The sequence below is a fragment of the Pleurodeles waltl genome, chromosome 7 (genome assembly GCF_031143425.1).
Source record: "Pleurodeles waltl isolate 20211129_DDA chromosome 7, aPleWal1.hap1.20221129, whole genome shotgun sequence".
Taxonomy (NCBI): Eukaryota; Metazoa; Chordata; class Amphibia; order Caudata; family Salamandridae; genus Pleurodeles; species Pleurodeles waltl.
Genome location: NC_090446.1, coordinates 1,137,649,175 through 1,137,677,156, shown reverse-complemented (window position 1 = coordinate 1,137,677,156; position 27,982 = coordinate 1,137,649,175). Strand labels below are relative to the sequence as shown.

General features: G+C 44.3%; 2 protein-coding genes across 3 annotated transcripts in view; one reads left to right on the top strand and one right to left on the bottom strand.

Moving 5' to 3' along the window:
• UNC13D (unc-13 homolog D) overlaps positions 1 to 27,982 on the top strand; it is an 876,342-nt gene that overhangs the window by 84,001 nt on the left and 764,359 nt on the right. The window contains exon 1 of one of the 2 annotated variants that reach the window (XM_069200184.1): positions 5,879 to 5,964. The exons of the other annotated variant lie outside the window; for it this stretch is intronic. The gene's annotated coding sequence lies outside the window, so the exon portion shown is untranslated. Of the gene's footprint in view, positions 1 to 5,878; positions 5,965 to 27,982 lie in introns of those variants that run through there. 2 annotated transcript variants of the gene reach the window in all.
• Positions 21 to 27,949, bottom strand: LOC138247004 (protein FAM133-like). The gene is made up of 2 exons (XM_069201753.1): positions 27,767 to 27,949; positions 21 to 509 (listed from the first exon to the last, which is right to left on the bottom strand). Exons 1-2 carry the CDS (start codon positions 27,947 to 27,949, stop codon positions 21 to 23), a joined length of 672 nt encoding a protein of 223 aa, XP_069057854.1.

Below are 27,982 nucleotides of genomic sequence, written 5' to 3'. Positions count from 1 at the left end.
AGAAGGTATTTGTGGTTGAATCAAATTATGTTCTCTTGGGGGGGGGGGAAAGATTGAGACTGGGAGCCCCAGATATCTGGGTCGTCATCTGGGTCGTCTAAATCACCCATGTCGTCATCAGTGTCTGAAATATGGGAAATGGTAATTTTTTGTGGCGTAGCAGAGATATGTTTAATCTTTTCAGAGCATTTTAGTTTAGGATTCCCCTCCTTGGAAGGAGGCCTTGGATGAGACTTGTCCTCAATCTGGGGTGAAGAAGTTTCATCAGTCAAGCTAGCGCCATCTGTTTTTTGTGAAGACAAATCCTTAATTTTTCTCTTTCTGCATTCCCCCGCAGAATGGGCCAGTAAGGATTTGGAAACCATGTCCTGTATAGAGGATTGAAGGTTTTTTGTTATTTTTCCCATTGAATTCTTAATGGCTTTAGCCACAGAATCACTAATAAAATTATCAAGGTCTTGGTTAAAAGACTCATCTTCATTAATAGAATTATCAGTCATATTGTGAAACTGGGAATGAAAGGGTTCATGAGAAAAAATGTGGAAGGCAGGCCTGGGAGAACACGCCCCCAGGGGCGTTACCGGTGTAGAAGGAACAGACGGGAGCTTGAAGTCGAGCAGAGAGGCTCGATTCAGGTCGTCTGGGAGAAACGAGGTATTTCAGCCTACGCGCGCGTCGTCTGAAGAGGCAGAAGCTCTTGTGAAGTAAAAAGACGGCCGTTGGAACGTTCGCGTTCCTTGAAAGGCCGGCGCGAGGTGGGGGGGGAGGGGGTGGGGACAGATCAAAACACCGCGGAGCGAGTCTTTTCAATAAAACAGTACAGTCGCGCTGCAGCGGAACAGTATTAAAGTAAAGGTTCATGCAAATAGGTACATTTCAGAAAAAGCGCGCAGATAAGAAAAGGTGAAGAAATTTTGGAACACTTATCTTGACTGCGAGCAGCAAGAAAGAGGGCTGGTCGCAGTCAAGTGTAATGCTTATACCGTGTTCAGGTGTTGCTATTGGTTCCAACGCCGATACGTTTTTCTTTCCCATTGGCTGCCTGTTACTTCAGCCTCATGGGAAACGTAGTTTCTTGACTGCTGCTATTTAAAATAAAGCAAGATCGAGAAGCATAATAAGAGCCTCCGGTCTTGCCATAAAATTCATTTTCACACCATCCATGGAATATCTCGCTTCTCCATACATGTAGATCTTTGTAGAAAGTTTGAAGTAAGTGGGATATTGCATTGGAACACACTAGAAATCTTTTGAGACAGAACAGCTATGTTTTGAACGCTTACTTGAACTGGACGGGATTCAGAGCTTGACAGACACGAGTCACTGAGGAAGGCATAACTATAAAGTGGTTCAAAGTATTGTGTTACATTTTCAGAAAGATTTTTTTTTTTTTAGCCAACAGCATTTTACATGCTAATTTGTGCTGTGTTAAAAGCGAACATACAACACCCAGAACAAAACTCGCTGTTTGCCAAAAAACAAAGACCAACCTGAAATGGGTCTTCCTGGCGGTTATAGGAAGCAGCCCTGCCTAGTGCCACGTAACTTGGGTTATAGTAACACATTTCACGATTTTCTGTGCATCCCCGCACTACTGGAAATCCTTCACACAAATAAGTTGAGTTCAATCTGTAGTTTATTTGAAATTGACTGTTCATAAGTAACATTAACTCGTTTCCCCATTCTTACTCTTACAGTTGCCTAAACTTGAAAATTACTTATTGGATTTGATTCATAAGTGGAGCTCATTGATGTAGGAGGGACACAACTTTTAAAAAGATATTACACACAGGGACGGCCCTGTACCTGAAGAAATGTTGCACTTTAGCTCAATGCAGTTTATGAAATTTGGTTTGTGCCCTGCTTGTGTTATCAGAACTGTGCTTAATTTGAGCCGGTAGTTTCCGAGGCGGGGCTTATTTTTCTGCCTCAAGAATTTACTGCGAGCGAAAGCCACATATGGGAAAGACGGAGGAAGAGAAAAACGAAAAAGCATCACAAAAGGAGCAAGCAGAAAGCTGCAAGAGTGACCTGAAAGGACAGAGAGGGGCTGTAAAGGAATTAAAGAGCCCTGAGAATGCTTCAGGATTACGCTGCCTCAGTATTCCATGCTCGCACTTTTATTGGAGCAGCCGCATGTTTCAGAAGAGAGCTTTGGGCACCGGCACCTTTTTTATTACAAATTAGGCACTGGCTCTGAAGAGAAATACATGTTCCAGTCATTGTATGAAATTTGCAGAATTCCATAGTTGTTATGAAGAGAGTAGAAGCATATTATTACTTTCTTTACTTTTCATTGTTTTTGATCGCTTTACTGTGGGATGTCCCTAGATGTCAACTGACAGAGTCCAGGTTTAACTTCTTGTTGATGGGGCCACTTGTCAGCTTTGTAGGATAGCAAGTTGTCCATTATTGTTGTGAGGTAATACTGTGACCCTAGACAGCAGCTTGATTAAATCTATTATGGAACCACAAAATTATCAAGGACAATTCTGTTAGAAAATGCACATCTGTTAGTGACTTTGTATAAGCACCTCAAGCAGGTGCCATGCAGCGGTTTCAAGGGACTTTGCAGACTATTACATAAAAATGACTAAAATGTGAAATCTGCCTGATCATGATTCCTTTTACTCAAAATAAAATGTCACTCATTGTGTCAGTGAAATGTCACACACCAGCACACCGAAAAGATGGAAATGTGACAAACCGGCAAAATGAAAACCTGGCAGCTATGGGGGAAATTATTTAAGCAAGATGGCCCTGCATCTTCTGATCTCCTTGAAGTGTTGGCTGTTCGAGGGAGTTAACTTATGTGATCATGGTATGAAAAGGGAGCAAATGTGGACTTTGTGCAGGAGAAAAGGTGGGACTTGCACATTTGGAGATTCAGTGGCTTTGATCATTATGCTTCCCTTTGCAAAATTTCAGAAAATATTTTGCAGAAAAATCTGTAGGGCCCACCAAGTCTTTATAGACCTCATTTGCTCCTGAACATTAAATAGATGTTTCCTATTTAGGTTAAGCGTAAGCCTACGGCCTCTTGTATACTTTTAGTATACTTTACTTCTGTGGGCTTAAAGCCATTTCATTTGTTTGTTTCAGTTTCATTGAAAAATCCTTGTTTGCTTGTGGTCAGTCAATTCCTCTTTGACCCTCCATTTTTTCTTTCAGAGCAGGGACTTACTACTGTATAATTACTCTTTGTCGTGTTTATCTGTTCTTTGGGGACTTTTTTTCTTCATTTCCTACTCGTATTCAGTGACGCTTCCCTTTTCATTTGCAGAGCAATCTTGCGCACAGCTAATGTAACCATGTTGTTCCGGTTTACTTTTCACATGCTTTACTTAATCTAGCATTCTCTACGAGTGTTTGCTTTTTCCGGGATGTTACAAAAAAAATTCCAACCCTCATATTACTCTTGTCTCCCCTCCCTCATGACCTGAAAGCGTAAAATTTTCACAAAACAGGCACCACACTTCATTTTTCAGCACAGCAGCCGAAAGTCATTGAGGATGTGTTGAAATCAAGATTGCAGGGTACAGTGCTTTATGTGGCCAAAAGAGGTCCCAGGGGACAACTAGGGCCAGCCTCTGGTGTACTGCACCCTTTTCCTGCTCTGTGCACATTACAACAGTAAATGTTGCAGGTTTTTTCTGCCAGTACATTATAAGTCAAAAAGTGTTAACATAACCATGTTCTTCCTGATTACATTTCACATGCTTCACTTAATCTTGTTTATTTTGGTCCTTGCTATCCAAAGCATTCCCACTGTAATTAACGCTCCCAGTCAACTGATGTCTCAAATATGGTGTAGTGCCAAAGCTGCTCCCTTTGTAACTGGGGCACAAGGTTTGAGCATCCGCATTGGTTCACCATCCTGTGAGTCTGGGCAATTCACTTAATCTCCCCGTTCCCCCCAAAAAATGAATCTTTACTTGTGTGTTATAATTGTTGCTCCTGTAAAGCACTTCGATGTCTGCTGGTCGAATGTGTGCTATATATAACTGCAAAATAATCACAGTGATTTTGGAAAAGACTTTAAGCCGTAAGTCATCCAGCATCAACAATTCACATAGATGCTGAGCTTGAAGTCGCTTTAAAACATATACCCTGTCATGCTTTGTGGCATGGGAAGGTGCTTTCAGTCATGTATGGTGGGGTGTCTTTCGGAATTTACCAGTAATTTTTACACACAGGCAAAAACATGTTCACACTTGGTTTGGAAAGACTTAAAACTGTTTGGTCATTTCACAAACTAATGTACTTTATCCCACTTACTACACCTATATATTTGCATTTTTCTCTCTTTTCGCTGCCCCTTAAGCCCCTCTCATGCGCCCTGCTTACCATATAATAGTGTTTTTCAGCCCCTGAAAGCGTGGGATGAAAAAGTGTTTACACAGATTACTGCGTGTCATGTTGATTAAAAGCTGCCCATCCAGTGTCAACTTCTTAGTAACAGCAGCGAGGAGATGTCAGCCATCATAACTCAATTTTTCCCCATGTAAAGCTCCCATCTGTCGTAAAAGAACCATCTTCATAAGATATACTGTCCCACCTACTGAAAACTGCAGCCCAATTTTGCAACCACATTTATCATACTTTTGCCGTAGTGCTCACCTGGGGCATTTTAAGTATTTTGGGGGCCCCTGTTCATAACAGAATTGAATGTATGATCAAGTTCCAGCTCTTTCTTGCCCTCTTTGGCCATGTCACTGATAATGCACAGGCACAAACTGGTCCAAATTCTTAATTCTTAATGTGTTTAATCGAATATTCAGGGATTGTGATGTGTGTTTCAATACTTGTAACAAAGCAGAAGCTCACTAATATTACTGCAGATAACCTCAGTGACAACCTCCCATTTCTTATAGGTGAGGTCATGTTTTGTTCTTAAAGAACCTTTTTTTAATGGATGCTGCATGAAACAAACACAACATTTCTCTGAAAATGTCAGTAACAGTCCCTCACACATCGCCCATATTAAAAATAAATTACAAGAAAACAGTACTGAAAACAATCTAAGAAATGTTCAAGGTCTTCAGGGCAAGATTATTTGCAGTAAATGGAAGTGCTTTCGTTATATGCAGAGCCACTGCAATTATGTGGCAGAGAGGACCAAATTATGCAGCAGGGTTGACTAATTTATGTGGCAAGAAAAGTCCAGTTATGCATTTACAACGCCAATAACTCTAACACAAGTAAATGCGAGCCTTATTGTATTGCAAATGCTTGTTTTAATCCCCTGTCGAATATTTTTGGAGTGGAGTGTTGTAAAATGACTGTCCAGCTTGTGTGCACCATGAAAACGGTGATTGGGTACAGGTATTAACACACAGGCAGTGCTTAATTTGTGCTTGTTGTTTCCGGTGCTGAGCACAGGCACTTATTTTTGAGGGCCGGAGCTCAATCTTCTGCCTCAAGCATTTGCGGAGAGCAAAAAACACATATGGGAAAGACGGAGGAAGAGAAACGAAAGAGCGACACAAAGGTAGAAAGCTGGAAGCTGCAAGAGTGATCTGAAGTGGCAGGGAGTGGCTTTAAATGGATTGAAGAGACCCGAGATGGTCTCAGAATTACGCAGCCTCAGTATTCCGTGCTCGCACATTTACATGCAGCGGCCGCGTGTGTAAGAGGAGAGATTTGGGCACCGGCATGTTTTTATTTACAAATTAAGCACTGCTAGGTGCACACTGGGCTGCATATGTGCACCTACCACTCCACGCTGTGCACAGGGGTGTGGCTCGGTATCCTGCGGTTTATATTCCTGTGAAGTGCCGAACCTACTGCAGGTTTTGCATAATCACCGCCTGTACCTCCCCCGGGCAGCGCCTGGTAGTAAAAATACACAAAGGGGAAGTGTGTCCAGTGAGGAGGAACCCACCGAGGGCCGTCTGCCTGTGTGCAGTTCATGTTCAACGCGTTGAAAAGGGAGCAGCTCTGGCAGGAGGGCCCAGGACGCAGGTAGGTACCTCTGTGCGCAGCCGGGCCGCGGCGCTGCTGGGTTGGAGGGAAGGGAGGCTGAGGGGTGGGTGGCAGTACAGCTGCACGTACTCCTACTGAGTCCGGAGCAGAGGTGCCGGTCATAAGGGCGTCTGCTAGGAGTATCTGTGTGCAGTTACATTCGGCGACCGCTAGCAAGAGAGGCGTAAAGTAGGAGAGGTAGACCAAGTAAACGAGAGTGGGCCAGGCAGGGGCAAACTGGAAAGGCTGGTCGGATAGGGGCTTATGTGATGTCAACGGGGCGGACTACGGCTTGCAATCGATTGGTTCGGAGCTGGCCTGGAGAGCGGGCGCCGGGGGTAGCGTTACCACATAACGTCTCTGTCATCGCGGCACTTTCTTTAAACAACCCACTGTAACCTGGGAATTCTGGTTTTGGTCAAATGTAATTGAACCAATTGGTTTAGGCCACCCGAAAACAACCATTTGTAGGAAAACAGGGACTAGTAACCTAGTAACGTTGTGCTGGGTTGTGGCCCACAAAAATAGAAGTGCAGGTACTCTCTATCGGAGTACCTGCTTGTTTCTGAGAAGTGCCGGTACCCTCCAATTAAAAGTATTACGTTTTTCCTGAGATGTGCCGGTACTCTCCCTCTCAAAATAAAAAAGTGCCGGTACTCAGTACCGGAGAGTACCGGCCCATTTAAAGCACTGGTTGTGGGGTAGCAGGACTCTGTGCGGGGGGTGGGGAGGGCAGATGAGCACCTTACTGAACCAAGAACACCCAAGATGAGTATGTGAAGAATTCCTCGCGGAGGCAAGTGCGAGACAGGCAAGGACAAGCCGGTTAGACCAGGGCAGGTGTGTGATTCCTAGATAAACCATGGGACTAATTAAACACCAGGGTCAGTGGATGGACTAGGGCACGTACGTAAGACCAGGGCAGACAGGGAGTCCAAGGTAAGAGAGGTGAGGTTACGCATGCATGCTAACCTGCAGGTGAAGCCCTGTGAGAGAAGTGAGATCAAGGTAACATGTTCTTCAGCATCGCCAGAATGTCTAGTTTTTTTTTTTCCTTCCTGAGTATCCTGGCAGAAATGTGTTGCTTCTGAAGGTTGTATCCTCACTTAGAGTGCTCCTCCAAACAGCAACCTTTATTCACCAGGCACTCTACTAACATGTAGGTAGAAGTGCACTGGTTCGAAAACTGAAAAATGCCTTATTTTGACTGGTGGCTTTTAGGGCCCAACAGATTGCTCATTACAACCTAATGGTCACAGGAAGTTATAAGAGAAAGAATGCCATTGAATAACCGCATTAGAGAAAGCCCATCTCCTCCGTGTGCTGCGCAGAGGTAAGACTGTTTATCAGAATAGGTGGATTTGACATTTAGCTGGACCCTTCAAGAGTGACTCAGTTTGACGATTAATAAAATCACCTGACTGAGTAAGCAGCTTCTTGGCTCTGCTTCAGGAGAGGAAATCTACTGCAAGATGGACAGTACTCCAGAAAGTTAGAAAACAAGGCTCTACCTGGTTGGTAAAAAATATTTTAGTTGACAGTTAAATTAATTTTCTCCACTAATCTTAAGACTTTAACTTTCACCTCTGTGGCCTCTAACAGTGACTAGACACACTAAAGCACTGTCTAAATTGCTTACTGGATGAGTGATGAAAGCAGTAGTGTTATGAAGCTTTTGTATTGACTCTAGCGTAGATTGCAATGGAATCCTCAAAATGAGTTAATGAGGGGTTCTTCTTCCTCTATAGCAAGGCAGTCCTAAGTAAGGATGGTGGTGGATAAAGTCACTGCTGTCTGGTAAACACCGTAATACGATTTGTCAGTGTATCTGGAATCAGTGTAAGTTGATGGTGGTGATTTTGAGACTCCTGTTGAGCAGCTGGGCACAAGATTAAAGTTGAGGTGGCCCCGTACGAAGATTCTAGTTCTTGCCTTGGTTTAAGTGGGGACAGCTCTCTGATACACAGACTTTTCTAGGCCTTCAGAGAAGCCAACATTATGTGGTGATGAGAGGTTAGCAGAATAGATATGATGGTGAGTATTTTCAGAGTACTGCTGACGGAATGTGTTGAAGTACCTGATCAGAGCAAAAATGAGACTAAGGTGATCTTGGCAGCTGAGAGGCAGAGCCTGTGTGACTCCAGAGTTAAAGTAAGTAGTTGAGGAAGTTCGCGCAGAGTCAAGTAGGTTGACAGCACACTAACTGGCAACAGTTTTTTATTAATGGAGCAAGAGTGGGGGATCACCTTGACACACACGGCCGGCAAACCAATTAAGCACAGAAGCTGAGTTGTCTCCTATCCGCTACTTATACACCAGAGGATTTTCTGTACCCTACCCAGAGCAAAAACTAGGTTGCTGAAAATTAACAAGAATGTGATGTATATGGTCCTGGTTCAGAAAAGTAACCGGGTACTTGTCAACTGAAAAGGAGAAAAACTTAGCCATCAGAAGATAAGATACAAAATTGAGTGCTAAGTTCGTGATTTCCACCTATGCATTTCTTTTTCTCTGATTGTATCACCCTGTATGACCGGTGGTTTTCCAACTTTTTCCCCACTTTCCCAGAAAGAAAGATTCTAAAGAAAGTTATTTCTGTTTTCTTGCGGTGCAGGACATTAACTCTGTATTTGACCTTAATAACATCACTTATGGGATTGTTTTGAATTTCTTTTCAAAGATTTTTAGTTCTTTTTCCAGCATGTCCTTGCTCTAAATTATTTTCATTATACTAGGACGATTGGTTTACCAGCTTACATTTCCTAAAATCTTTCCCTGGTTATACCTTTGACCGATTCTAAATCAACTTTCTAGAAACAATCCAATTCTGCCTTCAGAGTACCAACCATTCCAGAATAAGTCAGAAGTAAAAGATGTAATCTCAACTGCAAGTACTTCCCCACTGGCACTGTAAAGTTCGTAGGAGTGTAACTTAATGTTTTTTAACAGTCCATCAATCAAATATCCAGTATACTCAGACATAGGAACAATTGACATAGTATGTCTGGGGTAAATGTGGTAAATCAAAAATGACTCTTAAGAAATGCATACTATGTTAGTTATACAAGAGGCAATGAATTCCTTTGCATTGAGGGACCATGCTATGTTTATTATACATTAGATTCAAATTTCAACCAACGAACCCTTGTTTGAAAAACCAAATTGGATGTAAAAGTAATTTTTTTTATAGTTCGTTTTTCTTGAATTGTGTTCTAAGATTGAGGGGATTAGAAACTATTTTTTCATTTAGAACACTGCAAATAAATAAACGAGTAAATAGGGAAATGGGTTGAAAGAGAAGTTTGAATGTGAATAATAATCATTTGAATTCTAATAATATGAATACTCATTGGTTAGCAAATGATTAGCTGTGTAAATGTTTTGATTAGCAAACACAAACTCTTGTTCAGGTTGATATGTTAGATTTTGAAGGTATAACCTTACAATCTACTGCAGTCGGCTATACCTGCCAGCTTTAGCATTTTCGGCCTGCAGTGAAGCTGAAGGCAGGAACTAGTGAGCAGGACTTGATTGGCCAGTGCAGCCATCTGTGATGGGTATATAAGGCTATTAGACCATACAACCTCACGAGGGATGAATGTCCTAATGAAAAAAAATCTGCCTCCGGGGAGACACTGGGTATTTAAAAACAAACATCTCTTTGCAACTGCAGCAGTAATTATAAAACATGAAGAGCCTGAGCTACGAAAGGAGACAGAAGTCAGACCGTGATTCCTGCCTTGACTTTGCCAAACTGATTTTCATACTTTGGCAAGGCAGAGTGAGACATAGGAGCGGAGGAGAACCCCACATGTCTTTCAGTTGTTCTTGTGGCATCTTAAACAATTGAAGGAAGGGGAAGGAATGCTTGAAGTTTTTTATTGCCCAGTGCCTCTCACCTCTTCATTTCCCTCAGCTTTTCACATGGAGAAGCAGGGTAGAAGGAGAAACCGTGTTTGTAATGTTAAAAGTAGTGCTTCTTTACCAGTACTTGTAGCCCACTGCCTCTCCATTGTCTATAAGGAGCCGTTAAGTTTTCTAATATTGGGTAAGAGAATTTCTGGAGAGGCTTTAAAATAGAAAGCTACTGACATTTACAAAGAGCTGGTAAGGGGTTTGGATGCATTGAGGTATTTGGAGAAGAGTGGATACAACTGGTTAGCTGAACTAGGAATTGCCACATCTGTAAATTACTGTGAAAACATGGTTCAGATGTACAGAGGATTTCCTGGATTTCAGACTTTGTTTGGCGCACCAGACGAATCTTGGTAGAACATGCTGGTTAATGATTAAGCTTAATAAATTTGATTTATCTGATTCAGATATGTACTGCAGCAAGGACAAGATAATGGAAGGAATGCTTGAATTCATCTCAGGCACTGGTGATAATCTGGGGTTGCATTCCAAACCATTTTGTGTCTCCCACTGTGCTGCTCTAGGCAGACAGCATTATACAAATCACGATTGGTATTGATCCAGTAGGAACAATCCAACATGAACTGCCAAGCCAGTCTTGTCCAGATAGTAACACCAGCAACCCTAGATAAGTTTTGGCCTCTTGACGCCTCATCATTGAGGTATTCACAGCCTTGTAGCACAGTGAACATGGGACCCACACCTGGGAATGCTCACTGCACTTAGGGTGCCTACTGTAACAACAAGGTGATGTAAGTAATGCTTGCATTAATTTAAGCTCCTGACAATTGTTTGGGGCCGCATTCCAGAACATTGTTTTTCGCCTATTGTGCCACTCTAGACTGACTAGCAATATGCAGTTCAGTCTTGTTCCGGCTCCCATAGGAACAGTCAAGTCTGAACTTCCATGCCAGGTCCACTGCAGTCAGGAACACAAGTAACCCCCGTAGTGTTTTCAGCTTACTAAGGCCTCATATGTGAGGGATAGCTCAGATCTTGTGGCACAGTGAGCACAGAACCAACATCTGAGCATACCCATTGACTTAAGGCATCTGCTGCAACTACCAGGTGATGAAAGAAGTGCTCTTGTTCATTTCAGGCACTGCTAGTTATTGGGACACATCCCAGTTCACCATTTTTATGCCACCTCTGAAAGGAACCAGCCACATCCAAATCAGCCTTGGCCCTGGTCTAGTAGAACCAGTCCCCACTGAATGGGAACACAAGCAATGCCAGACTCGTCCTCGCCTCTTCAGTGAGGTGTAGTTTGTGTCCCATGCCAGATCTGGGCATTGCCATTGCACTTAGGGTATCATATTAAGGAAAACAAAAAAGTGATGGGTGGAATGCTTGAATTTATCTTAGTCAGTGGTAGTTACTCAGAGCCTCATCCTAGTCCATCTTTTTCTTTTAGCCATGTGACCTCAAACAGGAACCAACCATAGGCAAATCATTCTCTGTCCTGCTCTAATAGGGACAGTCCAGCCAGAATCACAAAGCCAGGTCCCTTCTGAACAGGAAAACAACCAACCTCAGAACGGTTTTGGCCTATTTAGGCCTAGTCAGTGAGATATAGCTTGAGTCTATTGGCACAGCGTGATACCCTATGTATGAAGTTATGCCCAGACCTCGTCCCTTGCTCATTGTGCCTCGATAATTGTCCTCATGGATAGTTATCCTTCTCCCTATACAGCTTTAACCACCAGTCACCCTAGACCCCAAAATATCTCCACTAACTTCCAACCACATCTTACTCCATCCTATGCTGCCTTAATGCTTCCTGCTGCCCTCTACCCCATTATGGGGCTCATGCTCAGGGATAGTGCTCTCTTTCCCCACAAAGCTTTAACCCCAAGCTGTAATTACAGGTCCATGCTACTTTGGTAAGTCTTTTCACTCCCTTTCTGGTTTCTCAGACTGTGGGTCTTACTTTGACTATGACTTATACCAGCCTTCACTTTGACAGAGCAAATGGTATTGCAGTTGTCTCATATGAACAATGACAACAATTTTGATATTTTTTTACTCTTATCTCCACTTTTTTTCTCTTGTATATAATATTGCTCTATCATTTTTTACATAGTTTACAACTATACTTTTCTTTAGCCAAGCACGCATTTAACAAACTTAAACTTTTAAATTACCTCAGCTACATATATCTACAATCTCATATGTCTCTCACATTTTGTGTCACTTTTTGTAAACCGCACTATGTAAGATATTTCACGAAAAAAATGTTTTACCTTCATTGTATTGTTAACAAACCCTTGCACTATCGTGTGTATAACTAACTTTTCAGCCTTAAAGAACAAATTGGCTCAATTGCTCCTAAGGCGAAACTTGAGTTAACTGTTTTTATGTAAACAAATTTTGTAATCAAGATAGAAAGAAGAAGAAATCTAATTTTTCATATTACCTTTGTTGCAGTCTGATAATGTAACAAAAATATGTGCGATTAACACTCTAAGCTATGGAGTATCTTACACTTTTGCATTTTGATGGAAAATTCTGCCCTGTAAGATTCTGCAGGGCCGGATTAGGGAACCAAAAGCAACCCTGGCAGAAATGCTCAAAGAACCCGCACTCTGTCTGTTCACACAATCTCTCTTTTTCCATCCATCCAATCTATCTTTCTTCTTCCTCTCTGATCCCTTCTTCTTCTACTTCCCCCTCTTTTTCTCTCTCTGCTGCAATTAACATCGGGAAGATGTGGAAAATGTCCAGGAGCAACTCTTGGCTATCAAAATCTGCCTCCATGGGGTCCAGCCCACCAGGGAAATGCCTAGTGGAATAAGACGTATCTTGTCCTGGCCATCTTCATTAGAGGTCCACATTTTATCAGATGTGCATTTCATGTGCTGTGCCACAAATTATGGATCAAAGTACATCAAATGGGCATTTCATCTACAGGGGCACAAACAGTGGAACATATTGTGCCAGACATTACATCTGCAGAACCACAGATGTACAGAATGGGGGGAGGGGGGGTAAGCCATTGTTTTGGTGCTGTAAAATCTTCTCAGAACTTTAAATGCAATGTTTCTTTTGCGCTGCTGGGAGTGTTTCGCAACTCCATGGACATTCAGATTCACCTGTATTCGGATTACCTCAATTATATTATAGGGTGTCTTCTACTGAAGACATCAAGTGTGTTATAGTCTGTCTGGGCAAGCAAAAACTGGATGATTGCCTTAAATTGAATCTCGAATATGACATAGATGCTACTGACAATATCACTCCTACTCTGGTTGCATATGGCAGATTGCTTTACTTACTTTTTGCCTTGACTATGAGTCTGTCATGAAAACTCTGGACAAGTATACCATGTTTGAGTTGCATCTGCTGAGGAAACTGTGATATTATATTTTGCCAAGGCTTTGATTACCTCTCGCCTTTAAGGTAAGGGTCCCTAAATCCTCAAAAGCTCTTATGAGAGCTGCCTTGGATTATTATTCTTCTCCTTGCGAAGGGCTTTCCATAAAATCCCTGTTCCGTGCTATGTCCATTGGTTCTCTCTGAGATCTGGCAACAATTTAGGCTGGTCTTGTTGGCCTCCTGAGCCATGCATCTCGGCCAGGCTGCCTATTTGTCCCAGGAACATATTGTTTCAGAGAGGACAGAGTGAACAGTCACACTGACCTGTGAGTTCCCATTTTCAGAAGCTGAAGACAATGTCTCATTTTGTCTGTTGTGGGAGTTGGTTCTTGGGATTACCCTACTGTAAACCTGTGGTTGTTATCAGCTAATCTAATCTTTCAGAAATGTCACTAGGCATGCCTGCTTACTTTGTATTTGAATGGTTAATATTTTAAGGGCTGGTTCACAAAGATTTTTATACAAGTAGGGTTAGATGGAATAGGTATATGCATGGAAATCTATTAAAGTTGTGGAATTCCGTGGCTTACAGTGTATCAAACCCATCTGTGAATTTCACCAACTTTTAAAATCTATCTACAAGGGGTTCGGTTTCAGCACCAAAACCACATGGCAGGACTGAGACCATGCTGGACAATACCGTTTTGTAGCTTGTTTCATTCTATTGTTGTTGATTTTATAAAGCACCGGTGAGTCAATAAAGCGTATTTTTTCCGTTGGTTGGCATGCTGCTCAGTGGGAGTGCTTGAATGGATGAGTTTGTGTCTGTTACATGGCCAGTGTGACTAGTGTTTTGAGGTTGTCATTAGGACCAAAGTTGTACTTATACAGTGCTTTTGTTTCTGCATCTTGGCTTGTATTGAGATGAACTGATTGAGAACTAAAATGATTAGGCTTATAAAACAATAGTGTATGACTGACAAAGAGAATGACTGGAGTTGAGAATTGTAAATGATTACCCAGTAGATCAGGGATGTGAGTCTCTACTCACAACCACATGCTTCAGAGTAAATTATAGTAGGTAAGCAGTGTGACACTGTAGGAGGCTAGCTCAGTTTATGATGTGCCCCATGGTGTGGCAGACTATACTGAGTCCAGGAAACCCATAGTGATAGTGTTTAGGTGTTCAGATAGCAAAAGCTCTCTAGGGGTAGTTGTGGTGAGCAGCTAAAGCAGAGTGTAAAGCACTTGCAATGCCACAGTAGTCGGCCAATAACCAATCACAAGAAAGAACCACACCAGGTGTTGCAAAAATAAAGGTTTCTTTATATCTGATAGGGACTTCTCGTTGCACATTCCTTACCTTAGAATTTCCCCCAGACTTCAGAATGGATCCAGAGATTTTCTTCAAGCAGTACCCTTGCGCTCCCTCCGTGGCGGTGGTAGACTCCACATCAGTCGTTGGTGTTGTGATTGCTGTGATGATGTCACGGTCATATATAAGCTCCACCCCGGTGCACTGACATCAGTTCTTTTTGTTTCCGCGCCAGCCTACGCACAGATTCGGAGAAGAGCTACTCTCAGTCGCTTTTTGACTGACTTTCTGTCCCTTTTGTAGAACTTTTTTTACATTCTTGGTGCATCAAGATGTTCCGCCGTAAGACCAGATTCAAGCCTTCTGACTCCTGTCACTGTATGATGTCGGTGACGGATCCGCATCTTATGTGCTTGTGGTGTCTGGAATGCGGCCACAACCTGAAGTCATGCTCTGACTGTTGGGCCATAAACCCGAAGTCTTTGAGGGAGCAGTCCCTGAAGCTCATAGTGGCCTGGCAGTCGGCTCTGCGTCGCTCCCGGTCTCGCTCGAGAGGAAGGTCACAAGACCATTCGCGGAGCCATCACCACTCATCCTTGTCCCACTCTAAATCATCGGACATTCTGGTCAAAAGAAAAAGAAGTAGAAGAAGAACAAGAGTTCAACTCTGTTGCTAGGTCAATGTGACGCAGGAGGAGCATTGTCCTTCTAGGCCTCTGACTTCCAAGCGTGCTTCTGGGTCGGTTCCATGCCTCCCCGAGTTTTTGGGAGCCACCCCTGCCCAACTCAGGGAGTTTTATGAGGCCATGAGCCTCATATTTGGGCAGACCGACCTTCCTGTGACGCCTGTGGGCCCAGTAGGGTCAGCAGGGTCCCCTCATGCTCCACGCTGGTGGATTCTGAGGGCACCCCAGGATCCGTTTCCAGATCCAAGCTGATGCCGGTCATGCCATTGCCACCTTCACTGGCGCCGTTGCAGAAGTCTATGCTCCAGACGTCAGTTGGGCCCATAATCGATGTCGATCCCATACTTTCTGACCCAGAGCAGGAACAATGTCGCCCAATGCTGATTCTGACTTCGACAGGGACATTTCTCCCCAGGTTGGATCCTAACCCTTATACCTATGGGTATGGTGAGAGTATGGAGGGGTCGCTGGACCCTCTAGAATACCAGCTTGAAGACCCTTATGTAGTCTGGGCCCAGGAATTGGGTGAAGACAGTGGGTTGGGTACCTTCCCTGACTCTGACATGCTTTCTCCCCCTACCATGGCTACAGAGGAGGGAGCCTCCTACTCGATGGTGGTGCGAAGAGCAACTGAGGTCCTGGGCCTTGAGCTGGCTTCAGTGGCAGTCAGGACTAACCTCCTGACTGAGGTGCTGCAGCCTGGGGCTTCCACATCTGATTCCTGTATTGCCCTTCAATGAGGCCCTCACTGATGTCCTGCTCAGCTCATGGTCCCAAACCAGCACAGGGGCCCCTGTCAACAGGACAATCGCCTGCTGCCATAGGCCTGCTCCTAACAACCCTAAATTCCTGACCTAACACTCTACACCTGACGGCTTAGTCATTCAGGCTTCTTCCTCTTCAGGCGCATCCCCTTCCTCACCCCTGGACAGGGAATCAAAAAGACTGTGAAGAAAATGTTCTCTTCCTCCAGTCTGGCATTGCAGTCCGTGAACACCGCATGCCTTTTGGGCTGTTACACCCATACTTTATGGGATATGGTCACGCAGGTGCTGCCATAGGTCCCGGAGGAGGCCCAGGCCGTTCTCTCCCAAGCTGTTGCTGACGGGTGAGATGCAGCCAAGTTCACGATTCAATGTGGACTGGACACCACCGACTCACTGGGTAGATTGGTTGCATTGACAGTGGCCCTTCAGTGCCACAGTTGGTTAAGGACGTCTGGCTTTTTGGGAGGTATCCATCAATCGTTTATGGACATGCCTTTTGATGGCACCGGTCATCTCTTCGGAGATAAAGCGGACTCGGCACGTTAAGGAGTCCTGGGTTATGGCTGGGACCCTTGGCCTTGCAGCTGCTCCTCGCCCTCCCTCAGTTTGCTTTTTGCCCCTTTTATGGCTACGGAAGGGGCGTCCAGCCGTGTCCATTTCCCTCCAGCCAGTGTGCTGCGCATGCTGCCCAACCTCAGCGTTGGCCGAGGATGCAGGATCCAACGTCCCTCTGGATCAGGGAGCAAGCGGTCGGCCCAGACCCCCCTTGTGTCCCCTCTTCTTCCCCCCCACCACTGCAGCCTCCAAACCTTCCCAGTCTGTCCTCCTGCCTCTGACCAGTCTAAGGCAGGATCCACGTTCACCTGCCACACTGGGAGTCCATCACGATGGACAGGTGGGTTTTGCAAATAGTCCAAAGGGGCTACTCCCTCCCTTTTGAGACTACCACTCCTACCATGCCACCATCCTACGATCAGAAGATGAAGGATCATTTGGTACTTCTTCGTAAGGAGGCTATGGCTCTCTTGGCCAAGGGAGCCTTTAAGTGGATCCCTGTGCCAGAAGTAGGTCATGGTTGTTATTCCTGCTACTTTCTGGTGCCCAAAAAGGACAAGAGCCTTCGTCCTATTCCAGATCTCCAGGCCCTCAATCTCTTCCTCAGGAAAGAGAAGTTCAAAATGCTAACTCTGGCTCAGGTCTTCTCTACCCTGGAGACTGGATGGTAGTGTTGGACTTGCAGGACATCTATTTTCATATTCCCATCCTGCCTGCCCACAGACGTTACTTATGGTTCGTGGTAGGACACAAGCACTTTCAGTTCACTGTGCTCCCCTTCAGCCTTACTAGTGCCTCTCGGGTGTTCACAAAAGTGATGGTGGTGGTCATGTCTCATCTTCGCCGGCTAGGGGTTTTAGTCTTCTACTACTTCGACAACTGGCTATTGCAGACGGGCTCGTCCCAGGCTGTCACCTCCCACCTCCAGTATACGGTAAACCTCCTGCATTTGCTGGGAATCACTATAAACGTGCCAAAGTCACACCTGACTCCCTCTCAGATACGCCTTTTCATTGGAGCTGTTCTGGACACAGTGCAGTTTTCGTCCTATCCTCCCGAGCGGCAAGTCCAGGATATTCATGCTATGATACCGATGTTTCAGCCTTTATCCTTGGTTTGCCAGATGGCATATGCGGGCTCTCCAGTGGGACCTGAAGCTCCAGTGGGTGCAGCATCAGGGGAATCTCTCCGACATGGTCCAGATCTCTGATGGAACTGTGCAAGATCTGCAGTGGTGGCTAACAAACCAAGATTCGGTCTGAGGCAGATCCCTCTTCCTTCCCCGACCAGACCAGATCAGACAGCAGTGACAGATGCATCACTCCTGGAATGGGCCTACTGCATGGGAGAGTCAGAGATCAGAGGCGTCTGGTTTTTAGGAGAGTCCGGGGTCCACATCAACCTTCTGGAGTTCAGGGCCATCAGGCTTGCATTAAAGGCATTCCTTCCCTCTCTCAAAGGGAAAGTGGTGCAGGTGTTCACGGACAACGCCACCACCATGTGGTACTGCAACAAGCAGAGAGGGGTGGGATCGTGGACCCTTTGGCAAAAGGCCCTGCGTCTCTGGACATGGCTGGAATGTCAAGGCATATGTCTGATGGCTCAACATCTGGTTGGCTTTCTGAATCCCAGAGCAGACAAACAGCCGTCAATACATGGTCGACCATGAATGGCTCCTCCATCTGGAGGTGGAGCAAGGTCTCTTTTAGCAGTGACCCTGTAGGCCAGAACAGGCAACTGGAATCCTGGAGCCTCTAAGGAACCCCCAGAGTACATGGGATCATGCAGCTAGTACTGGAATAGGTGTAGTTGCATGATTACAACATGTTTGATACCAAACATGCCTAGGTTCGGAGATGCCATTATGTAGTTGGACCACTCGTATTGACCAGTGTCCACTACATACCTTAAGATGGCTTCCCCGCACTTAGAAAGCCCATGGAATGGAGTCTGGGGTCTGTAGGGGTACTCTGAACATGCAGGGGTATCTTCACACTTAGGAACATGCACCCTGCCCTTGGGCTGAAGGGCCTACCAGAGGCGTGACTTACAGTGTCTACGTGCAGTGACCATGATATAAGGCGCAAGCCTTGTATCTGAAGTGAAAGGCGCATGCCCCATTTCACGCAGGCTACAATGGTAGGCCTGCAGACACAGTTTGAATATGCCCCCATGGGTGGCGCAATACATGCTGCAACCCACAGGGGCCCCCTGGTGTACCAATGCTCTGAGTACCTAAGTACCATATACTAGGGACTGCACCAGTATGCCAATTGTGGGTGTAAAATGTTTACCCAGCAACCAAATTCAGAGGAGAGCGCACAGAGATTGGGGTCCTAATTAGCAGGATCCCAGTGCACTACAATCTAAACACACTGACACCAGGCAAAGAAAGTAGGGCATACTACAACCAGAACCCAGCTTACTACAGACACTACTGATGGGAGATGATGCAGTTACAATCCATAGGTCATTGTGTGCCGGACTGTGCCAAAGAAGCTGCTAAGGAGCCTAATTCAGCCAAAGTGAGCCTGTCTTGGAAAAGTCTACTGCACCGATCCCTGATGCCTCAGGCTCCGTTGCTGCTGCACCAAGACAGACACTCACCCAGTAAAGTGTCAGCATGTCTCTGGTAAGGTCGCTGGAGCCTGCCCTTTGGTGGGAGTTGGGAATGTTTTGCAGCCAAATACTGTTCCCTGTGCTCATGCTTTCATGCTCAGCCAGTGAAAACAATGACGGGAGCTTCAGTAGTCAATACCATGGCAAAAGTTTCACAGACCAAACGTTTTTCCGCCAGTAATGTTTCCATCTTTCCATTATATGCTCTGAGGAGCATGGGTGCCACAAGCTGTGCCCCTGCGTTCTGTAATTACAGGATACAAGATGCCCTTCAAGGCGCCAGAGATAATGGACAGCTCCATCCTTATTGATTACATGATTACTCCTGTTAATCACAAAAAGGACTACCTCACACTCCTAATGTTCTAATGTGTTTACTATGGCTAAGCATGTAACTAGAGTGGTTCAGTGTCGTTTTGTAGCATTTATTTTCGACTCTTGTTGTCTGAAGTTCTTTCTTTGTCTCATTACTTTTCCCTGTGTAAATAGCAGTATGGATAATGTGCTTGACTCTCCTTATATTTGCTTTTGAGAAGTTTGTGATGTCACCTTATTGTTGGCGACGGGTGCAAGTACAAACCATATCCCAGTTTTGGTCTAACAAACAACTACTAGATTGCTGATTTAATTATAGAACTATAATTTGATGGTCGTTGGTAACAGCCTGTTTTCAAATTTTAACACAACCCAAGATATCAGGTTAAATGTTCTAGATGAATATGTTACCTGCTTTATCCACCGAACTGTATGAGGGCTTTAGTTTGTGTGTTAATTTTGGATGCCATCATTGCTGGCATTTTTTAAATATATATTTCCGGATTGTTACAGGCGAACGCTGACTGAAATGCAGAAGTAAGTATGCAATGCAGCCCACATACAGCATGTAACTGTTGCTCACAGGCCACAGACACCTCACTACTTCTCCTTTCATACCCTTTCTGCCAGTCCATTATATGTTCCTTTTCAAAGGCAGATAGATGCGAGTGTAAGAATAACCGGGGAAGATATGCGAGAGCGTGGTGAGCCTGTAGGTCAGCCTCAGACTGGTGTGGGGGCACTGCTGGTGGTTGAGGTGGGACGGGCACTATGGGGGGGCGCAAAGGGTCTTCAAGTTTGTGTGTGTGGGTCCAGTGTGAGTGCAATGCCTGAGGGTGTTTAATTGATGGGGTGCCCGAAAAGGTTGTAAGCTGTGTGTGACTTGAGTGAGAGTATTCGTTAGGCTCAGGTTGCTCAGTGGAGCACCTGCCTAACATTAGCATGGTCTGTGAAGTTTCACAAAGTCCTTACTTTTGCCTGCATTATTACATCATTTACATTGACCCCACAATGGATTTGGGGTGTGCTCTATGGTATGGCTGGGCAGCCCTACCATGCGCTACACTTAAAATACTGTCTTGGGTCCAGTCAGGTACATTTACTCAACCTTGAGCTCAACTCTGGGTAGCTGTGGCTGCAAGCATTAAGGCTTAGCAAAGAAGCAATGTGTTAAGCATATAACACCAAACAACAGAATAAGAAAGTCACACAACACAAAAGAAACAAGACACCAGGTTAGAACATTGAGTGGAATTTTATATATCCTCAGCAAGCTTGATTATCAAATCCACCAGAGGGTTCTGGAGATATAGATTTTTAAAGGAATAAATAATTTTAGCATCAACCGCAAACAAGCATTGGTCGACAAAAACTTTGGAACTTTCGAAAAGTTTGGAAAGTTAGTTTGGCAACTCCAACCTGAGTTGGGTGACCAAGTCCAGCAGGACAGAGGCCCAGGGGGCCAGAGAGCATACTTTGGACAGGTACCTGGCCACCAGAGCGTTTTTAGAGCAAGGTCCAAACTTTACGGCAGGTGTCCCCAACCAGTTGATCGCGAGCTACCAATAGCTCCCAGACCCCTTCAGAGTAGCTCACAGGCTTACATTCATTTTAAATAAACACAGGGTCCCATTTTTCCTTTTAAACCTAAGGGAAGTCTGTTGTTCTTTTTACATCATTATCTTGAGGCTGTAGAGATAGTAGGGCCTGTTAAGGAGCAGTGCTTGAGTCAGATTTATGACCCAGAGCACAGAGGTGAACAACTTAAGCACTAAAGTATTTAACTCTTGAATAAAAACCCTTGTCAACTCAGAATTGGAGGTGAGAACAGAATGAGGTTTCTCAAAGCTTTTAAGTCAGAGAAATTTAAAAAGAAAAGTTACCTTATGATTAAGTTAACTTTTCACTTTAATTTTCTCAAGTTGTTTCCCAAAGTGTTGCATTTATTAAAAAAAAACAGGTCTCTTATGCCCAGTGGCCAGTAGAACACTGCACCATATTTATAACTGAAAAATAGTATTTGTGTAAATCTGAGAATATTTAAATGGGAGGAACTTAAAGTGAAGAACAATATTCCACATTCTGAACATTTTTGCACTTTAAGTTCCTCACATTAAAAATAATTGTTGCATGTTTGTGTATATATATGCAACAGTGCCACATGTGTCAAAATTAATGTCCTGTACCACAGGTACATATGACACAGGCTCTCAGTTACCCATACACATATATCCAATTCATACGCACAAATGTTCATACATCCTTAAAGGCCACGCTCTCACTGCACACATGGCAGCCATGTCAGTGCCAACAATCAAAGTATTTTATTCAAGCGACAGTATCTGGCTCTACGGACATTAGGGTTAAAGTCAGAGAAGCTGGGCGCAGTGGTGTCTGGTAATAATAGAATAATTGTTTAGCCTTCAGTAGTTCATGATGATTTTCACTGATCTGAAGTAGCTCTCACTACAGAAAATGTTGGCAACCCTAGCTTTACATGATGATCTCCATAGACCATAATGGAGTGGCCCTGATGCTGAGGGATGCAGGCTCAAAGATGCTCTGAATGCTGTGCTGTCCACGGGGCTGAAGTCCAGTCAAGTCCTTGGTCCACAGGTGAGTGGGGGCTACTCTGGTCACGGATTTCAGAATCCCACAAAGTCCTCTTTGCAGGGTTACAGGGGCTGCGGATGCAGACCGTGCGCTTTTTTTAATACACCTTCCGACCACATAAAATATAGCCATAGAACTAACCCCTACAGGACACTGCATTCCCGGCTGAAAAGCAAAAGCTCCAGCCTTAGCGGGTGCTTGAAAATGAAGAAGTCTTCCCAGGTCAGGTTTCCTGAAACGTGGAAAACAGGGTTAAAAGTTTAAAAGTTAGCCCTGTGGGGCTGCTGCACTGTGCAGTCCCGCACCCCTCCCCCAATAGCTGGTGGTGGTGCCCCTGGACATATTAGGGCGACCACAGGCACCATTCTTGAATTCATCTAAGCCCTGTAGGGTATAATGATGTGCTTCCTCAAGGAGAAGTGAATTTTGTGTTAAAGGCTTAGCCACTTTCTTTTACTGGCTTGCGGCTTCGTGCCCTTTTTTGTCTTTTTGAAAAGGGGGATGTCATGACCCATCTGAACACCCCCCTCCCTTCAGGACGTTGGGGCCACACAGGAAGCCCACTCCTTTGTGACCTGGCTGTCTCCCTGTGCCATGGCACCATCCTTGTTGGTGTGGGAGCCTGCAGTCTTCTCACTGCCCAGTGGGAAGGGTGCTACACTGGGTGGTGGCTGCCCTGCTCCCCTAAGACATGGGCAGCAGGGGAGAGGCCAACACTATTTTTTTTTTGGGGGGGGGGGTAGCGGGGTGGGCTAACCACGCTCCCCCTTTTAATCTTTGTGGCTAGGGGTTGGGGGTACTGAAGCCTATGGACCTCATACTCGGCGTTTCCTGGGCCTCAGTCAGGTTGTGTTGACTCCAGGGGAGACAGGGGCAAATCTAGATAGGGGAGGGGACCCCATGCACGCCCTCTGGCAATTTCTTTAATGGAGGATGCCTTGTCCCCCTGGGACTTGGTCATCCCCAGGGGAAATCAGGAGAACGTGAAGCCCCACATGCTTTGTCGCTCGGGTTTGGCATGTTTAAATAGGCCATCTTCAAATGCATATATCTTGGGATACATTTGGCTGACTTTGACCATCTTGGGCTCCTGTTGCTCCTGTTTGTGAGCGCTAGACACCTGAAGTCTCTGCAGCAGGTCTTAAAAGCAATGTACTTTTAAGGGAGCTGGTTTTACTGGTTCCCTGCACTAGGTTTCCTCTGTTCCTTGGTTTCTGGTGATCATCTGCTCCTGCTGGGTGCAGAAGTCCAGATTTTCCCGCAACTGGTCCTTAGGAGTTATAAGAGAACCAACCTCACTGGTCCTGGGATCAACTGTAGCCAGAGTCCTTAGTCCATAAATGCATCAGGGAGTTTGTCCTTCCAGTTGTCCACGGTGTTGTCGCAGTCCAAGTCCAGAGTCCAACTCCAACTAGTCAAACAAATCTCTCTCTCTCCTTTGTGCAAATGGGGAGTGTAAAGTTCTAGAGTCTAGGCACCCCTGGCCAATCCTAGGGTGCCTCATCGTCCCGCCAATGCTGTCCCAACCCTTCTGCACAGTATGCCGGGACAGTTCAGGATGGTGCGGTCAAGACACTGTTCACATCTCCTTTAGGGACCTCAGCTCTGCCTCTCACTGACATAACTTCCAGCGATTTGTTTTTTTCCCCCTTCAGAACTTCAAAGGGGAGCTAATTAACAATTGCAGATTTTCTTCCCCACCCGTTCCTCCGCAGGAGCTGAGTTAATCACTGTTCATTACTCCTTTTTTTTTTTTGTGGGAAGGTCCTTGTTCCAGCTGCTGGGAAGCAGAGTAATTAACTTGGCCCAGAAGGGGGATAAAAGGCCTGGATTGTGATCCTGCGCTGAGTCATAGAAATAAGAAAATTCTGGACTACCCATAAAGTGTACATGTGGGATCTTGGAGCTTACGTATTCAAACTGATTGCATATGTTTCACCCCAGTTTCATACCTTATGGAACTTTGTAGGCTTAAGGGAAGGGAAAGTGCACTTTAAGGCAGATTTCCCCACATGTGTACAATACATTGTCACTGCAGATAAAGCAGTAAACCCTACTGACCTTACCTATAAGTGCCCACTAGTATTATAAGGCCTATCTCAGGTCAAAATCTAACCAAGCAGAGTCCTTCCTTCGCCAGGCTACTTCGGCGCAGGTACGGGTCACGACAGCAGTCTCCCACGCGCATCCTGCAAATATGTGCATATGTTTGTGCAAACATGTTCATGTTTAACCATCCAAGTGTCACTTACCCTAACTTCCCTAGGCAGATGCTGGCGGCAAACATGTGCAGTCTGTTTACCATTTGATTACCGTGTATGAGGCATAAGTTGTGAGACTCACCCACAGTAAAAAGTTCAAAACTGGGTAATCAAAAAAGCAGAAAAATACGGGTATACTAAACCGATTTGCAGCAATACTTATTCCCAATTGTGTACTAGCCAGATCCAATTATTGTTGCAGCATTTGTCTAGATGCTCAAGAATGAAACTGCAGCTGCCGGAATTGTTGCACCAAGAAAGGTTCCTGGACTGAGGAAGTTCTTTTTTCACCACCTTGTACCATCAGCCCTATGGTAAGGTGATTGAGACACAATATGAACGTCTTCTTGGGAGGTTTAGATGTTCCATAGTTCCACATGATGGAGTATAAGTCATCATAGCAATGTATGAACATGTTTTTAGGAGTGAGAGAAGACTATTAGAGCCAGATGTATGTGTGAAGGTGTTTGTGTCTTGTTTGTAACCTTGCATTCATCACAGTGTTGCTTCCAAAATTTGTTTAGATTGACATTCTTCCTAAAGCCTGCATACTATAGCTAGTGAAGGAGCTTGTGCTGCTGCTGTGCATGCTGCTGTTTTACGTCTGAGGGGAGCTCGCATTGCTACTTATGCTGTAACTGTCGTCAGTGAAGAAAGCTTGCCCTGTTGCTTGCAAGTTCTGTATGTTGTGTTTGAGTGTGAGGAAGCCAAAACAACCAAAACACTGGACAGAGTAAGATAGCAATTGTGACTGAAGAGATAAATTTGGTGTCTCCAACGAGTAGCTCTTGAGCTACCCATAAGTAGCTCTCCTGTGTGCAGCCCAGTCTATAAAAATGGAAAAGTGTATATTCAAAACAGAAATGCAAACTTGCCTGATATGTTCAGCATTAAAATTCTAATATTCATAGCTCAGGATGATGCTGCCTTCCAGCATTGTATAAAAGAAGTCTGAGAGTGAATAAAGGTTGGTAAATATTTCCAAATTCTAGCTGCTCCAACCAAAAATACTCCAAAAAGTCAGTTTGTAGACTTTCAGGCTATTGAGAAGGAGTTTATTTTCAGAGCTTAATTGTTTCATAAGTTTGTGGAAATAGAATTTTCTTCACAGGAGCTCAGGTATATTAATGTGCCTCACTTTATGTAGTATTGTCATTGCTACAAAAATTATTTGTGAACTTGTGGCCCATATAGCTCTTTTAACCAAGAGGCAATGGAATCCAATTTCTTCAGGCCAGAAATGAGCATGGCTGCAGCATTTTTACCAGTTTTTTTGAAGCAATATGTTTTTGGCTGCAGGTAACAGGATAACATACCCTTAGTCAATGTGGGACTGGATCCAAGCATTGACCACTGGGGTCTTGTACAACCAGCAGTGTCTTCAAAGTGTTTAGGTGAAAAAATGCAGGTCTTAGCGACCTTGGGCGTCTGAAAATCAAGACAAAGGTCTGAGATCTAATAAATGGCACTATTCTCAACTGTGGCAGATAATATTGGGGGGCTGAGGTGGTGAGCTGGGTGCTACTGGCGATCTGAGGTCTGGGCTTGCATTTTCAGTGAAGCTAAAAGTAGTTCAGTCTTGGTTGCTTTTAGTTAGAGGTAGTTATTTGACATCCACTGACGAGTGGCTGACAAGGACCTAGGATGGTGAACAGTTTTTGACATAGGTGAGAGGTCAAAGAACAATTGATTACCCACATACATATAATATTTTCTGGCCATTTTATGCAGCCAGGCGTCTCATGTAAATATTAAAAAAACAATGGTGATAAAATGGATCACAAGGCTATCGACAATTCAAGGTTTTAGGTTTTGAACAAAAATGTGGGATTGATACTGTTGTTGGTGGTTGGTTAAACAAATTCTAATCCTTGCTAATGCAATGCTGTTTATGCAGATTTATTTAAATCTTGTAGTCCCTCTCTCCATGTTTCAGCCTCTTGAATGATCGTTGGTTGAGCCAACGAGCAAACATTTTGGGAAGAGCTTTGGTTGGGATGGTGCATTTATGTGGGATGGTGCGTTTATGTAGGTTTAACAGCATTTCCACAGTATGCTGTAAGGATGGAGCACAAAAACATAATTTGATCCTGGCATCAACAGAGAGCCTGGCGATTTCTTTAAGTGCGGGGTTGATGTGGTCCTACTTACAACGCCTAAGGGAAGGCCTTGTCATCTGGTTCTGACGTCTTCTGAGCATGGCAATGATTTTTTGTGGGAAGTCAGAGCAGATGATATTAGAGTAATGGAAATGGAAGGACACTCTTCAGTTCATCTCTGTGGAGGTCGTGAAAGAGTGTAAAGATTTAGCAAGCCAACACATAAACTGTGATTATGGAAAGCATTTCTTATGTATGTTGATGAAATATTACATTTTGGTTATGAATTAAAGGGGGTCTGCACACCGAGTGGCAGGTTGTTTACAGGGTGGTGCATCAGGGACAAATCCTCAGTTCTGCTGTCTTTCCTGCTCTGGTGCCTCATGCAGAAGCACCCAAAAATGAAGGGGTCCAGCTTTTGTGAGCTTGAGCAACTGCCTCAGAAAGGTGGGCTACTGCTTTTTCCCAAAACAGCGGCCGAAAATTGTCAACAAGGGTTCTGAAATGTAGGCCTTCTCAGCTGCTGCTGTGTCAACAGCTGAACGCACTGGACAACAGATGTATCTGCTGATGAAGAAATGTGTTAGTGTGGTTACAACTGGTCACAGAGGTCACATTATTTATTTATTTGATACTTTCTGGGTCAGAAGCCACATGATGCTCTTCTCTGACCTGAGTCCCAGTCAAATTGCGTGTTTTCCTGTGATATTACAATCAAGGCCAGAGGTTGTGTGATGTGATTTGCAGTGATTTCATCACTACGCTAATTCGTGGCTCTAAAACTTGAAATTTTGTTTTCAAGTATGCCTCAATTTCATTTTTATAATTTCGCTATAGAAAGATAAAAAGATGCTCGCATTTCCAGTGATGGTAAATGTGAAAAATGTTTTCTGCAAACTCACCATCTTTGGGGTACAGCAGTTGATAGGCTGACTGACTACCAAAACTCAACATACCAACATTGCAGTATTACTGGCAAATTTCTATTTGTCTGCATACTTTTTTTTAAATAAACGTTATTGCATTTTTATCAAACGGCAAATAAAATTATCGATATTCCAATGGAATCAGTATATTATCCATCGTGTATGTTTCAATTTTCATTTATCACTTTCATGTAGTCATTTTATGCAGTATCCAACTGTCATATATTTTCCTACATTTCACTTTGTTTCACATCAACAATTATTACTATATATTTGGTTCAAGGTTGTCAGTGGGGTCTGTCAATTTATTTTTTGCATTCTGTACATTTTGCTGAATCTTCTGTCAATTCTTAATTTCTCCTGGTGTTTCTCATGTGTTGTTCATCTGCTGTGCCCATCCAACAAGCTCTTTTTGCCTTGTCTCTCCTTGATCTCTCGCTCTTTTTGCCTTTTCTCTCCTTGATCTCTCGCTCTTTTTGCCTTTTCTCTCCTTGATCTCTTGCTCTTTTTGCCTTTTCTCTCCTTGATCTCACACTCTTTTTGCCTTTTCTCTCCTTGATCTCTCGCCCTTGTCGCCTTCTGTCTCCTCGATCTCTCATTCTTGCTGCCTTTTCTCTCCTTTTATCCCTCGT

Coding starts and splice junctions, on each gene's coding strand:
- LOC138247004 (XM_069201753.1), bottom strand. CDS start 27,949: ATGAGAGATCGAGGAGACAGAAGGCGACAAGGGCGAGAGATCAAGGAG. Junction 510..27,766: donor AGAGATCAAGGAGAGACAAG/GCAAAAAGAGCT, acceptor TTTCATTCCCAG/TTTCACAATATGACTGATAA.